The following is a 15,839-nucleotide window of genomic DNA, read 5'->3' as shown; positions in this document are numbered from 1 at the left end:
TCCCTGTCCACCCTTCCGGTTCACGATGAGGAGGAGGATGCGAGTCTCCTTTGCCCTGTCAGGGCACTGAGAACTTATGTGTCCCGCTCGTATGCTTTCAGACAGACTGAGCAGCTCTTTGTTTTGATTAGCGGGTGTTCCACGTCAAAACAGAGCCTATCCAGGTGGATAGTCGAGGCTATAGCGCTGGCTTACACTTCTAAGGGCCTGCAGTGTCCTTTGGGTGTCAGAGCGCACTCCACGAGAGGCGTGGCCTCGTCGTGGGCGTGGTCTAGCGGGATTATCTTGCAGGATATCTGTACGGCGGCAGGCTGGGCCTTGCCATCTACATTTATAAGGTTTTATAACCTAGAGGTTCCCGCCTTACAGGCTAAGCTTCTGTCGGTCTAGTAATCAGCACTATCTGCCCCGTTGCGCCGGCTCAGAATGCTGAATTTTGCTTGTGCATCGTTCACTGATCGATAGAACAGCTCCATGGGTATTGAAAGACCCGGGTCTTTCAAAGGGTATTGAGTTCTCGGCCCTACTTTATATTAAGAGTATTTATCTACAATGCACATATTGTGTATATACATGTTTTACATTGTACTTATATTTTAAAAATGCCTGCATATTAAATTTAGAATTCAATTCTGTAATGACATCTATAATTACAGTTGACCTTTTCCTTACCCCTTAATCCCCTAACCCACCCTTAAACCTATCCAAACCATCAAACCTGTTCCTAACCGTACCCTTATCCCACATCAATAGCAGAAAAAGTGTTTATCAAAAGAACATGAACAATTACATCATACCTAACCATTTTTATGTGAGTACACAGTAGGTAAAGACACTGATAATAAAGTGTGGCTGATTTTTCTTTATTATTTTTTTACTTTTCTTTACCACAGTGGAACCGTTGCCATCTCCAAGCAATATACAATGGTGTTTTTTTACTGAATTAATCTTTTAAAGGGATCATTTGAGTGAATAATTCAATGGCCTATTCATAAAGACATTCAACTTCATTACTGAATGAATCAGATGAATAAATGATTCAATGACTCACTCATTAAGACTTGATGCCATCTATTGCCAGTATATGTACTAAATATATAATTTTCAATACTCTATATTTTAAGGAAACTTAATTTCTCCACCATTTCCAATTTGTATATTCAAAATGTTATATTTAAAACAATCTCATAATTTATGCAATTGCTACTGCAGTGTAAATGTATTCATGCTACATCTGAGATGCTGAGTGAAGCTTGATTCAAGTTATTTAACATTTATGTAACATAAAATAATGACACAATTATAAAACAATGTTAATTAAAAATGTGAATTATACATACATGTATTTATGTTAACATACATCTTTATTTAATTAATTTATTCAATTAAATTGTAATCAATTGTAACAAAGGTGCAGTGCAATAAAGGAATTAGATGTGAATACATAATCCAGAGGGCAGTACTGAGTTTATGAATTAATGGAAACATCAGAGCTGTTCACTACTTATTGCCAAATGAGGCTATACTGCAGAATATGTTAAGCCATAACATTCAGCTAACACAATCACTTGAGGAAACAGACTAACATAAGCAAAAAATGCAGGAAAAACTGTTATAAGTTTATTATCATCTCGATGCATGTTTCATGAGCAGGCCTAAATTATTGATGTCATCAACTTTTGTCATTACATTCCAACTGACACCATCTCAGTTTGTTTCTGATGAAGGCAAAATCTGCCACTAGAGTCTTTCCCTCAACTGGCTTGTGTCAAAATGAAAAAAGGAGTCAGTAAAAAGCTCTGAGCTTTAACAAGAGTTGGCCCTGGCATGTCCCACTGAAAAACTGCCTTTGCATGAATCTCTGTACTTAATGTTATTGAGGGTAATGCCAATTGGGCTAATACAGTGTTTGAGAAGAGGGTGAGCTTACTGCCACTACACTAGAGAAATGACAGCCCTTTTTAAAAGATTTCTGGGAGCTTAGATAAAAAGAAGGGAACATCTAGGATGGGAGGTGGGCTGGCTAGCTATGAATTTCGGGTGTCTGACAATCATTTCTTAGAAAACTTTCCCACAAGCTACTTTATGCCAAAGTGGAGGTGGATTTGTAGATTTATTTCGAAGACACAAAAGGTGTGCTGTGTCTTTTACTAGTAGCTGTTTTTCTATGGTTAAAACATAAAACTTCTTACAATCCCTTTATATATTTTTCACCCCCCCCCCCCCCAAAATGCATTGTGTTTAAGTTTTTACTCTCATCCCAGACCCAGATTTTCATGAAATATGAAAATCCATCATAAAAATGATGAATCACAACATTTTTTAAACCATCATAATCTGATAAAAGAGTGAAATAAATACAAGCAATTTCAATAAAAATCTGTACCAGACAGTAAACATCTATAATAACAAAACTGTTTGACTAAATAAAACTACAGTTTGAGCTCATATTAAAGGAGTTTAAGGTGAAGTCAAGTCACCTTTATTTAAATAGTGCTTTTTACAATACAGATTGTTTCAAAGCAGCTTTACAGAGATAGTAGGAAAATAATGTCGTAATAATATTGTTAAATATAAAATTAAATGTCCTCAACTAAGCAAGCCAAAAGCCAATGTCGACAAAGGCGAAGAAAGGCGAAAAAGGCGAGAACCCATGGGAGACTGGGAGGCCTCCTGACTGAGCATGGGTTCTTGGCAGAACCCATACTCAGTCCGGGAGGCAGTTCTCCTCTTGGTTCTGGTAAGAACTCTAGCGTCTGCATTTTGTTCATTTATTAAATGTACAGGGCAACCACCCAGTAGAGCATTACAATAATCTAGCATTGATGTCATGAACGCATTAACTAATTGTTCTGCATTTTTAATTGAGAGCATATGACGTAAATTTAGATATAAAAAAAAGCGAAATATAGATGGAAAAATGCGTTTTTTCAGATACTAGGCATGTGACTTTCAAATGAAAGATTGGTATCAAAGAGCACACCCAGGTTCCTAACCGACGACGAAGACTTGTCAGAGCAGCCATCAATTGTTAGACAGTATTCTATGTTAGTACGTGAGGAAGTTTTCTGTCCAATAATTAGAATCTCTGTTTTTTCAGAATTAAGTAGTAGGAAATTACTAGTCATCCAGTTTTTTATATCAGCTATGCATTCCGTTAATCTTGTGGATTAGTAAGTTTCGTCAGGGTGTGAAGAAATATAGAGCTGAGTATCATCAGCATAACAGTGAAAACTAATGACATGCGTCCTAATGATATCTCCTAAGGGTAGCATGTACAGAGTGAACAGCAATGGTCCTAGTACTGAGCCTTGTGCTACACCATACTGAAATTTTGACCAAGACATCTCTTCATTTACTGCTACAAACTGATAACGGTCAGATAAGTATGATTTAAACCGTGCTAGTGCAATTCCGCTAATGCCAACATCATTTTCGAGTCTATTTAAAAGAATGTTGTGGTCGACAGTGTCAAATGCAGCACTAAGATCGAGTAACACTAATAGAGAGATACAACCACAATTGGATGATAAGAGCAAATCATTTGTGACTCTAATGAGAGCTGTCTCAGTACTCTGATACGGTCTGAATCCTGATTGAAAATCCTCACAGATACCATTTCTTTCTAAAAACAAACATAGTTGTGAAGATACTGCCTATTCTAGTATCTTTGATATGAAAGATAGATTAGAGATCGGCCTGTAATTAACTAATTCTGTAGGATCAAGTTGCGTTTTTTTAACAAGCGGTTTAATCATAGCCAGCTTACATTGTTTGGGTATGTATCATAATAACAAAGATGAATTAATGATATTAAGAAGAGGATCTATGACCTCTGGAAGCATCTCTTTCAGTAGTTTAGTCGGTATAGGGTCTAACATACATGTTGTCGATTTAGATGATTTAACAAGTTTATAAAATTCACCCTCTCCTATAGATATGAATTAATCGAATATTTCGTCAGGGAGACTACAATGCACTGCCTGATGCAATACTGTATTAGATGGTTGCATTATCATTTTATCCCTAATATTATCAATCTTGTAAGTAAAAAAGTTAATAAAGTCATTGGTGTGCTCCTTGGAAACGTCTGGGCTTGAAGCTTTATTTTTCGTTAGTTTAGCCACTGTTTCAAATAAATACCTAGGGTTTTGTTTATTTTCTTCTAATAGGGTTGAAAAATAAGTAGATCTAGCAGTTTTAAGGCCTCTCTGTGTGCAATCATGCTCTCTTCCCATGAAATGCGAAATACCTCTAGTTTTGTTTTCTTCCAGTTGCGCTCCATTTTTGTGGCTGCTCTCTTAAGGGCCTGAGTGTGCTCGTTGTACCATGGCGTTGGCCTATTTTCTTTAATCTTCTTTAAGCGCAGAGGAGCAACTGTGTCTAAAGTGCTGGAGTTAAAAGTTTCTGTCGCAATATCGAGTTCTTCTAAGCTTTCTGGGATGCTGAGGAGATGACACTGGTCAGAAAGATTATTTATAAAGCAATCTTTAGTGGCAGAAGTGATAGGTCTAAACTATTTGTATGTTCCATATGTATGTAAGTTACAATTTTCATGTAATACACATCATACATCCATGTCTGTGTAGTATAGATGTGTGTTGGTTAATACATCCATATGTACAGTATTTATATAAATAATACTAATTATGCATTTAATATAATACTATTTACATAATATAGATTGCAATTTTAAAGCACACATTTGAGTGAATAATGTTTGTTGCAATGTATCATCTTAAAAAATTATAAATTTATAAGAGAAGTGTCTTATTTAACAGTAATCACAATAGTTGCACTATAAATGTTGCATCTCGCACACTTTATACGCATGTCCAAGGGCCCTATCTTGCACCCGGCGCAAATGACTTTGTACACGGACGCATGTATCATTCCTATTTTGCACCCGCACAAAGCGGACTTTTCCCTCCACAGACACACGTCGGTTAACTAAGAAATACACTTGCGCTCACCGGGGCGGTTCAGAGCAAAGAGGAGGCTCCCTCATGCTATTTTGCTGTTCTTTAAAACAATTGCGCCACTGACCAGAAAAAACCTAGGGCCCTATTTTAACGATCTGAAACGCAAGTGTCAAAGCGCAAAGAGCAAGTAACTTTGTGGGCGGATCCCGGCGCTGTTGCTATGAGGAGGGTCCGACTGCGGCATGGGCGTTCCAGACGAGCCACAGAAACTCCCCAATGGGCATTCCTGTAGCGTTTAATAAACCAATCAGAAAGAGTTTTGCACTGCCTTCTGGGAAAGGCGTAATTTCCGCTTTTTGGCTTCCGCTTTTTTAGTCCTAGATAAAAGTCTTTACGAGTCTATGGTAGTAGCTATGGCAAAGAGTTAGCGTAGGTCTATTTGTTTCTTGAGAAGTTATGTCTGTAAGTATAATTTATTTGTACAGTTTGAGCAATTCCAGCGTCATGTTAGAATGTGGTCGAAACGAAAGCAAGCAAGTTAGTTAACGATGTCATGGCAGCTAGCCAGAACGGAGTTAGATTGTTTGGTTTTATATACAATCTATGATTGCTTAGCCTTACGTAAGTTAAATACTGACAAATCTAACTTAGTCATCGTGTTTTTGTGGCAACGTTAAAAACATGTCAGCAATGCACATTGTTTCTTTCCATCTAAATGTCATTCAAAGTAAAGAAGTAAAAAACATTATGCATCCGTGTTGCTTGTTTGTTGAAAAAGTTAGACAACGCATCAAGTTCAAGCAGCAGCAAGATGGTATAAGAATACATTTGAGTTTGGTTAATGTTCTCCATATGTCTTCCTTCCACTGTAGTTACACTCTTCAGTCCTGTCCAGCGGTCAGAAGCCGCAATACCAAAGATGCCCAGACCCAGGCTGCACACTGCTCCACTGCCCTTTCTGTCCTCAGTACAAAGGGGACTATGCGAGGGTGGAAACCCACATGCAGAGCCATCTAAAGACGGTGGTGCATCATGGAGGTATGTTTTAGATAGATAGTTAAGCCTTTGTTGTCTCCAGAGTGGAGAAATTCATCTTTGGGAAGTGAGAGGCTGGCACAGGTACACTTAAAATCATGTTTAAAAAAAAAAAACACACACCCACACATAGACATGCATACATGGAGAGATTCCCCCCCCCCCCCCATTACAAGTACATATCATATAAAATAGCCCCATGATAAGTATTCAATTAACGCACAGTTCACAATCTGCATCACAATCACAATCTTTTATTGCACACTGCCTCATTACCTCATGTATTGCACACAGCCTACATGTATTGCATCCTACCCTATATCATGGCCTTCCTTAAAGTATTGTCCCATCAGTATATTAAATAAATAAATGAATGCAGACACTCATAAACACACACACAGACCACATACCCCTCCACCAATTACGCATCATAAGATTCTCCCCATCTGTGTTATGCACAATACACAAATCTGCATCACTTAATCAGAAGATCATAAAGTTATAAAAAGTGTTTGACCTATGTTGCACACTGATATTGTACACAGCCTGTCGCATATATTGCACTATGCCCTGTATCATGGCCTTCTATGAAATCTTCTATTGATTTGTTATAAAATTACAAAAATAATGTTATTAGTGAAGTTACTGATGGTCAGCTGTCTTTGCCATATTTGCCAAGCCATTGTTTCATGTTACGTGGGCCAACTATTTGATTTTTTTTTTGTCCAGAATTTTTGATGTACAGATGCAATTTGGGCTGCAGAAAGGACAGTCACTACCACTGCTGTGGTTGTGGCCTCACATTTCCGAGGAGGAATAATTTAGTGAGACACCTCAGCACCTGCCAATCACAGAATTCACAGGGGGCAAACCAGAGGCCAGAGCACCAGCCCCAGGCTCACCCTGTGCTGGATGAAGTGACACCAACATCAACAACGACAACAGTTGGCAGATCTTCTCAAGTGAGACGGGTGCAGTGCACAAAATGTGCAGTTGTGTTGAACAAAAAAAATCTTAAACAACACATGAGGAGACGACACCCGATTTTCAAAGAAGATATAAGAGTCGATCGCCATTTAGCGTGCGAATGTCTGGACACTGATATGGGAATATATGCTGTTTTAAAGTCATTTAACAGTAACAGTGGGCCCATTCACGTCCAGAAAAAAACCTCTGGCACGAACCACCAAATTAGGTGCGCATTGGACGACTGTATCAGAAACACAGAGGTAATGCACAGGAGTGGTTTCGTTACATATGACTGTGCCCACATTCAGTCATTGAAGTACTGTCCACCACCCCTCACTTCTAAGATCCAGCTTGAGGAAGATGTCCTCAGAGAAATTGTGAGCAGCAAGTGGTTCAGTGAAGAGAAAAAAAAAATATGTCTCCAGAAACAAGCAGCAGCACGTGAGGAAGGCATCCCTTTCAGTATTGAGGTTCAAGTTGGAAGCTCTTCCACAAGGAAATTTGTGTCTGTTTATGAGCCACACCTCTCCTACTGCAACCAGTTTGGCAGAATGATGGTAATGTTTGACTTAGTCAAAAACACATGGCACTGTCATTGTGCTACAGGAAAACAGGCTTGTATTCACAAGTGCATTGCCAAGTGGGACCTATTCCAAACAATGAAGGAGCATTTTGAAAATACAAATGATGAGGCTGAAGAAGAAGAAGAAAAAGAAGAAGAGCCTGAAACTGAACCCTGTTTTCTTGAATACAGGTACCCTCCTCAAAAAGAAAACTTAAAAAGAGTAGTTAAATACATACACAGGAAAAAAAAGCTTCCTGCGGACTTGCCCTCAGAGTTTTGTGGTTTGGCGAGTGAGGCTGAACTTCCAATGCATCTGATCCCAAAGGAACAACTTTGTCCAGAATGTACCAATGTTCCTCTCAGTAAACCCTTCATCATAACCAAATCAGCTAAAATAATCTCACTGAAGGGAGTCGTTGAGGGTAAGTGTCATGTAAAATTAACATTGAGTTGTATTTATTTATTGTTCCAAGTTTTAGGTGACACTACTGTAATGATTTCTTCATGTAATACAGGTGTGACAACTTATTCCAAAAAATGCAATTCATGTGGCATGATAATTCGCTATCAAGAATGGAAGGATGGTGTACACAATTTCGATGACAGAGTCATTCTTACTCTCCATTTTTGTATTTACCTTCGAAACTGCCTTCAGGTAATTGTACAGTTTTCAAGATGTGAAATTGGATATTGCATACATGTGCATTTCATATAATTTGTTATTGAAAATCTCTTATTCCAGACACACACAGCTCTAGGTCGAGCTATTGAAACATGTGAGCTGACCTCAGGACAAAAATATCCCAACAAAAACACTCTGATACATGGGTACCTTCATTTTGAAGCGTTAACAGATCATAATTATGATTTTGCCTGTGTTCGCTGTGGACATCACCCACCTATTGTTGTCATGGATCTTCACAAGAACTGTGTTTTTAGCATGGCAGGTACTGTCCAGGTTTTATTCTAGAAAATGCCGACCCCCATTTATTGTCAACTATATTAATATTTCTTATAACTTGTAGTCAGTGAACTAGAGAATCCACCTGATGGTTTTGATGGAAAGGTGGACATTGGTGACTTCTGGGACTCTGTATGTCTGGAGAGAATCGCAAGGGCTTTTGTTCCAAGTAAGTGGCTTTAATCTTAAATAATTGCCATGTAACCCACTGAAATACAATTCTCCACTTCACTTCCTGTCTATCTATTGCCCTTACAAACCCTAAGTACAGACTGTTTTCTTTCAGGTGACAGGCAAAATCCTTTCCAAGTTCAACCCACATACAACCACTGGGCCCCTTGGATTGGCTCTCATACTCGCAAGTCGAATATGGTGCTCAATACAGAGCATGAGAAGGTCCACATGTCCATGCAGCCAAATGAATGCAGGGAGATGGACATAACAGAGGACCGGTTACTGGACGAAATATCCAATTTAAAGGTGAGCTTATCTGCATTTCCTGAACATGATCTGAACCTTAAACTCATACTATACTGACTTTGCACACATTCACTCTTTAGCACTTATGAACACATCCAAACACATTGCACCACACACACACACACCTGACTTAAAAAATATATATATATATATGTATATTTTACATCTCCCTCCCTATTTCATGGACCTGTCTTACATATCTCCATGCATAATATTCCTCTACCCTCACTATCCTATATCCCCTGGCATTATAAGTAAGACCTCTCACACCCTCCCCCCTCACACACACCAGCACACTGCTTCACCTCTCCAGTCACCAATTCACCAGTAACCTCAACCCCCTCCAGCATACACAGAGCAAACTATGCATGTGACATAAACGTTTTGTGTCTCTTTTTTTTATTCTGTTCAAACAATACAGCAGTTGGCAATTACACCTTATTTTTTTTAATACATTACAGGTCCATGCCATCCGCAAACTCTGTAAGGAGTGCGGCATTGATTCCAGGGGCTCAAAAATGGAATTAATCTTGCGTCTAAGAGAAGAGATGGCAACTAGAAGCAAGTACGATAAAGTCTTTCAGAAGGTTTGGGGTGCATCTGGTAAGTTAAAATAACTGGCTCAACACAAGTGTTTATCACAACAGTGTTAATCTTTTGGACTGTCTACTGGTAATGTAGTTGGACATCATTGAGGTCTTTCTTTCTACCACAGGTGGTTGGGCTGTTGTTATGTGCCCCTGTGGACAAGTTGTTTCTTTAAAATGCAACATTAGGGCAGAAAGTCCGCGAGACTTCACAGACTTGTTGCTCTCGTGGAAACATATGCCAAATATAAGCATCTACGATTTTGCCCGAGGGCTTGCAGTACATGCTAACCTGAGAGAACCTGAGGTGGTCCCTTTCAGCCCTCATGAGGGTCGACTGCTGGACCCCAGCCCTGAAAACCTGCAGTGGGCATCCAAAGGTGGCACAGTCAGTTTACCCTGGCTCAAAACCAAGAAAACTTTCCCGGACCCGAATGGCCATCCTTTGACTGGGTCGGAAGAACACTATTGTCTTTATGACACCTTCCACGAGAGAAACACGAAAGACCCAAGAGATATCCTTCGGAGGTTAGGGCTGGTACCAGAGCTTGCCGGAAGAATAAACAGCCAAGTAGCTGAACAGCTCTTCTCCATCATGAAGAAAAATAATTACTTCATGAATATGCTCTCTCCTTCTGCACATGTCTTCACGATGCGAAATATCATTCATCACTACAATCAACGGAAAAACAAGACAGTCATGGAGGAATTAAGGAAGCTTGTGAGCCCTGACATTCCACTGACTCTCAATGAGTATGGACAGGCAGAATTCTGTCTCTTGCCCTCTTCTCAGACAAGAGAATGTGATCTTCTCCCAGACACGCATGTTGTCATGGACACTTTACAGACAACAGAATTAGACCCAAATTTCCCACCACAATGTCAGCGTAAGAGACATTTTCAAGCTGTTTTCACTAGTGATTGTATACAATACAGTATATATGTTTCCAATAATACATTCTATTTTTTCTCTCTCTTCAGCTGTTCACCCCACTAATCTTGACTCCACAGTTGCAAATTGGAAACAAACACTACATGCAAGACTCTCTCAAGCAGTAAGTTGTAATAGTAGTATTTCTCAATCAGCGTCTTCAATCATGCATGCATGTATATCATTTTATGCACATTTCCCCATAGCTAGACTATGTGTTGGACATTAATGCCGACCCACATGAGCCAATTGTCCTAGCCAACTCCCCGATCCTCAAAAGGTCAGACTTTTGGACACTTGGCCTAGAAAGAGATATAGAAGCAACGGTAAGTAAAAACTTAGTGTCTATTCATTGATCTGTATGTGGACTTGCAGTATGAATAATCTTATTTCTTTCTTTTTAGATAGCAAATTATTGTTTCAACATTATCACAAACATTGCAAATGCACATGTAAGTAAGTGGTTTATTCATTTTACGAAACGACCTTGCCCTCTGATTTTGTGTTTTTAACCGTTGAATTTTATGTAGTGTAGGCAAAGTCTGTTTCTATGATTAAAAAAAAAAATTTTTTATTAAAGGGCATAGCAACCATTGCTGTGGATGCCTATGTGGTAGTGACGTGGCTTCCTCCATTATCAGCTTGCCCTGCTGATTCCATGATTGTGAGTAGTGATGTAAAATAATTTGTATCTACCTTGTCCTATCTACCTATTTGTATTTACCTCATATCCTTCAAATTCCTCTCTGAAAAGTTTTTGTTTCCTCCAGTGTGACTTTGCATCCAAGGATGTTGTGCTTCTCCCGGCCTGGCAGCCAGGACACTGGACTTTGTGTGTGAGTAATCTCACCTTGGCATATTGTTCTTTGAAATCATACTATTTTTATACAACCATCATCCTTACTTTGTTGCCATGTACTGCATCAATTTGTTTCAGGAATGTTTAATTCTAATATGAAATGGGCACAAAATCCAGAAAATGCTAATTTAATATATTTAAAAGCCTATTTCTTTCATCAGTTTCCTTGCCTCGGGTAACTCAAGTGCTCAGTCATAAAACATCTATGATATGGGGGTGATAAGCTCAGGAGGTAGATTATGGCTGAGTGAGAAACATCAGCTGTAAAGAGCTTTATGGTTGTAATTGGGTCCTTAACCAACCCATGTCTTGCTATTCCATGAAATTAAACTTTTAACAGGTTCTCAAACCAAGACAGAGGACTATGCACTTTTTTGACTCCAGGGATCCTAGTGGCTTTGGAGATGGCTGCTACCTAGATGTCTTCAGGTTTTTCCTAGAAATCTGATTGCTGGTTCTTTATGTTCATGGAAAACTCGGAGGGTCTTGAAGCATTGTTCTTTCCTATGTCTAAACCTTTAAGAGAATAGTTATGTAGTTTTTTTTTTGATTAAAATGAAGACAGTTGATCATTTTTTCCCTGGAAACATCAGAGTCTTTACTTTTTAGAAATATTATGTGGGCTTTCAAAACACTGCTTCAAGAACAGAGTGTTTTTTTAATGGAAGTATAGTAGTTCTGTTTTAGACTAACTTCCTTTTTTTTTCAGATAAATTGTTTTCACTGTTCACACGTTCCATATGTTCCTAAGTCTCTATTAGGAAATGCTGTTACTCCTAGGCCAGTTACTAGTATGGGTATAGTGTAGACCTTATTCATTACACTTATAAGCTGTGCTCTCAAGGTGGGTATGTGTAGTCAAGGCAGAGTTTTGGCAATTCCTTATTAGGGCTCAGTGTTCCATTTGAAAGAGGTGAATTGCAACTAATATTTCTTCAAAATTATTTTCAGTAACCTCGCACATATGGTGTCCAGTGAAGAGTGGAACATCCTTTTCTTGTCAGACTATGAGGTAAAACATTGGCATGTGTGGATGGAGCTCTAATCCATTACAATTAGTATAGCAGCATAGACAATCATGTGTTGCTACTTGCTGACCGTAGTTGCTGTTAAAAAAAATACCTATTAAAAAACCTATTAAAGCATATTGTGGTAGAAAGAAAGAAACAAACAAACGGGCTTAAATGCAATTTGATTTGGAGAGTGAATGCAAATATGTACGGATCATCATCATTTACCATGCTCTGTTATGATTTTTCTAGGGTGCATCTCATCAGCATCTCAGCAATAATTGTGGGGTGTTCATTATGATGGTGAGTTGTAGCCTAATGTTTTCTGTAACGTCTTTTATTGACTTCTTCTGAATTAGTAACTTTTTTTTAATCTTAATTTCAGTATGCTATGTATGCTACCCTCCAAAAACCATTTGACTTCAGTGAGGTGGGTTTTTTATCTTAAAATCTTAATCCGATGTATAATATTAAATATTATATGTTCAGTCATTTACTCGTCCTATTTGGAAGTTGCTGACCACAATATGTATTGCTGACCACAATTCTTTTCAGGTGGACATGACAACTATCAGAAGGTGGTGGTGTGCGCAAGTGTTGCAGACATTTACTGTTGAAAGGTATCACATTGTATCCTTAGTTTGTGATTGACCTACATTTGAGGATGTAGGCCAATATGCTAAACTCTCTCCATCTCTCAGCAACACTGAAGGACCAGTGGTCACACCTGCTGCAACGGAAAGGGACCAGAAACAGGACCAGCCATACCTCCCTCCAGAGATTTTGCAGAAGATCATTGGGATTACCCTTAGAATGGACATGACCATGCTGGAATCATTTAATAGGGTGTCTAAATTGTTTCGAGATCTTTCGAGGCCTTTTCATCCAATGATCAGCATTAATGATAGCGTGGCTGAGGATCTTGAAATTGAAAGTAATCTGGTGCATATTAGCATTGGCAAAATCTACAAGGTGGCAGGCCGTGGCAGTGGCCTTGTGCTACGACTAGCACATTTGTTTTCTTCCAAAAAAAATTGGATGAAGGCATGCTTGGTGCTTAGACACACAGGCTATGGAAGGTACTTGGTACAGGATGTACAGTTTGCAAAGTAGGTCCCATTGCCTTTCAGACATCTTAAGCATGCATGACACACACACGCATGCATCACACACACACACGCATGCATGACACACACGCGCGTGCACATGCATGAAACACACACGCGCGTGCACATGCATGAAACACACACGTGCATGCATGATACACTCTTGCGCACACACGCAACACACACACACACACACACACACGCATGCATGCAACACACACATGCAACACGCATGCAACACACGCATGCAACACACACGCAACACACACACACACACACGCATGCAACACACACACACACACACACACGCATGCAACACACACACACACGCATGTCACACACACACACACTGTTCGAACTATACCGTGTCCTTTGGGGGAGCCCACTTGATTAGTTTGTATCACACACACACGCAACACACACCCATGCAACACACACACACACATGCATGCAACACGCACACACACACTTTACCGTTCAAACTATACCGTGTCCTTTGGGGAGCCCACTTGATTAGTTTGTATAGTTAGTTGATATAACTTGAGTTTGTATTTATAAGTTATTTTATTTTTTTACTGTATTTTATTTTGTATTTTATACTGCATGACAATAAAGTTTTAAGTTTGCTACGTAAAATAAATTGTCTGTGTCTTTACTGAAAATATCCATATTCAGCCAAGTATTAGTGTGTGTAAATAAGGGAACCCTTGTGAACTATGCTGTCTGATTGTAAATAAATGCTGCTTGTATCTTAAGTATACAGTGGTAACACTGTTGTAATATTTGTTATGAATGCAGTTTTTTCCGTATCCAAATTATTGCACTTACAGCAGTACTACAACTGTGTTGAGGTGCAGTAGCCTATTCTGCAGTAATTACTGTACTGTAGGAAATACTGTGTTGATACTGCAGTACAATTTATTTTATTTTTTATCATAAGGGGCATGTAAGCTATTTGACAAGTAGAACAATGCACTGCACAACCCAACATTTTCAACTGCTACTGCGACGTTCGGTAGCTGGCTTTACGTTCAAACTTAAGTTCCTGCTTTCCTATGTTTGGTTCAATGCTAACGTCAATGCTAACCCAACCCTTATTTTGACATAATATAGACCGGATGTTGACAGTTCCTTGTAGGAGAAGAAGAAAAGGGGGGTTTTCCCGTTTACGGATAAAACGCCCATTTATGTTCCGAAAAGTGGGGGTGTTCCCGTTTACGGATAAAACGCCCATTTTTGTTCCGCAGACCGATGATATTCGTTGCTATTTTCCCGGCGGGATAAATGCCTCTTGTGCCTGGCGCAAATCCAAAAGGGGTTGGTCTGAAGTAGCTGCATTATTCATAGGTGTGGTTTGGGCGTAACGGGAAACAAACCAATAAGAGCTTTATATCACCTTCCCTATAAGTGCATGATGAACGAGGTGTGCTTGTTCCATGACGCAATACTATTATAACGGCGCATTTACCAGGCGCGCTGCAGAATCGGTTCACAGCCGAGGAGATCGATGTTCTCGTCAGGGCCGTAAAAGAAAGAGAAGTGACATTGGGGATGGGACAAACCCACCCAAATTAGCTTCGGTTAAACATGCATATAATAATTTGGGTAAATGTGTAAGCTTTATGCCTATTTTCCCCATCGTCATGGACACAACAATGATTTCCCTCGTGTTTTAATATTTTTCCTTATAATAATGTATCATTTGCAAAAAGTTAAATGCATCTGTGTAGATGAGAGAATCATCTACAGTGTATGCACGTTGTTCACACTCTGTATTATGGCCAAGCATGCGCGCTAAAAATAGCATCTGAATGTACGCGCAACGCGCCACTGACTTTAGACTAGGTTTTTTCTGGTCAGTGGCGCAATTGTTTTATAGAACAGCAAAATAGCATGAGGGAAAGTTTGCGCCGGAACACGCCTCCTCTTTGGGCTGAACCGCCCCGGGGAGCGCAAGTGTATTTCTTAGTTAACCAACGTGTGTCTGTGGTAGTGATGTGTCGTTCATGAACGATTCGTTCATTTTGAACGAATCTTTAATATGACTCGGGACTACCGAGTTGTCTCAGAGAGTGATTCGTTCATTTTGTGTCGACCGCGCATGCGCATTGCGCAACATATGGGTTCTGAATCTGTACTGGAAACAGAAATGATAAGTTCATCTCTCTCGAGTCTTCGGGTTCGGGACGGGTCCGAGTCTTTCGTTCTTCCTGTCAGTCCATAGAGACTATGCTGTCAGTACCGGAAAGAGAATTGATTAGTTCATCTTTCGAGTCTCGAGTTCGGGTTCGGCCGGGTCCGAGTCTTTCGTTCTTCCTGTCAGTCCAATAGAGGCTATGCTGTCAGTACCGGAAAGAGAAATGATTAGTTCATTTTTTCGAGTCTTCGGGTTTGAGTCCTTCGTTCTTTTGTCA

At 39.5% G+C, this 15,839-nt stretch overlaps 1 protein-coding gene and 1 long non-coding RNA gene across 2 annotated transcripts; both read left to right on the top strand.

The window, feature by feature from the left end:
* Positions 1–2,683: 2,683 nt before the first annotated feature.
* Positions 2,684–10,834, top strand: LOC143750734 (uncharacterized). The gene is made up of 12 exons (XM_077243906.1): positions 2,684–2,740; positions 5,795–5,960; positions 6,687–7,913; positions 8,007–8,146; positions 8,234–8,438; positions 8,517–8,621; positions 8,739–8,932; positions 9,394–9,535; positions 9,648–10,406; positions 10,501–10,574; positions 10,657–10,776; positions 10,826–10,834. Exons 1-12 carry the CDS (start codon positions 2,684–2,686, stop codon positions 10,832–10,834), a joined length of 3,198 nt encoding a protein of 1,065 aa, XP_077100021.1.
* A 1,875-nt stretch (positions 10,835–12,709) lies between these two features.
* On the top strand, positions 12,710–13,152 carry LOC143749546 (uncharacterized). The gene is made up of 3 exons (XR_013207015.1): positions 12,710–12,749; positions 12,875–12,939; positions 13,021–13,152. It is a non-coding gene; the product is annotated as an uncharacterized LOC143749546 (long non-coding RNA).
* The last annotated feature ends 2,687 nt before the right edge of the window (positions 13,153–15,839 follow it).

The sequence above is a fragment of the Siphateles boraxobius genome, unplaced genomic scaffold, assembly GCF_051911475.1.
Source record: "Siphateles boraxobius isolate OS27281-9 unplaced genomic scaffold, OSU_SipBor_1 25, whole genome shotgun sequence".
NCBI lineage: Eukaryota > Metazoa > Chordata > Actinopteri > Cypriniformes > Leuciscidae > Siphateles > Siphateles boraxobius.
This window is presented reverse-complemented; position numbering and strand designations above follow the sequence as displayed.

Coding starts and splice junctions, on each gene's coding strand:
- LOC143750734 (XM_077243906.1), top strand. CDS start 2,684: ATGGGTTCTTGGCAGAACCCATACTCAGTCCGGGAGGCAGTTCTCCTC. Junction 5,961..6,686: donor GACGGTGGTGCATCATGGAG/GTATGTTTTAGA, acceptor TTTTTTGTCCAG/AATTTTTGATGTACAGATGC. Junction 7,914..8,006: donor ACTGAAGGGAGTCGTTGAGG/GTAAGTGTCATG, acceptor CATGTAATACAG/GTGTGACAACTTATTCCAAA.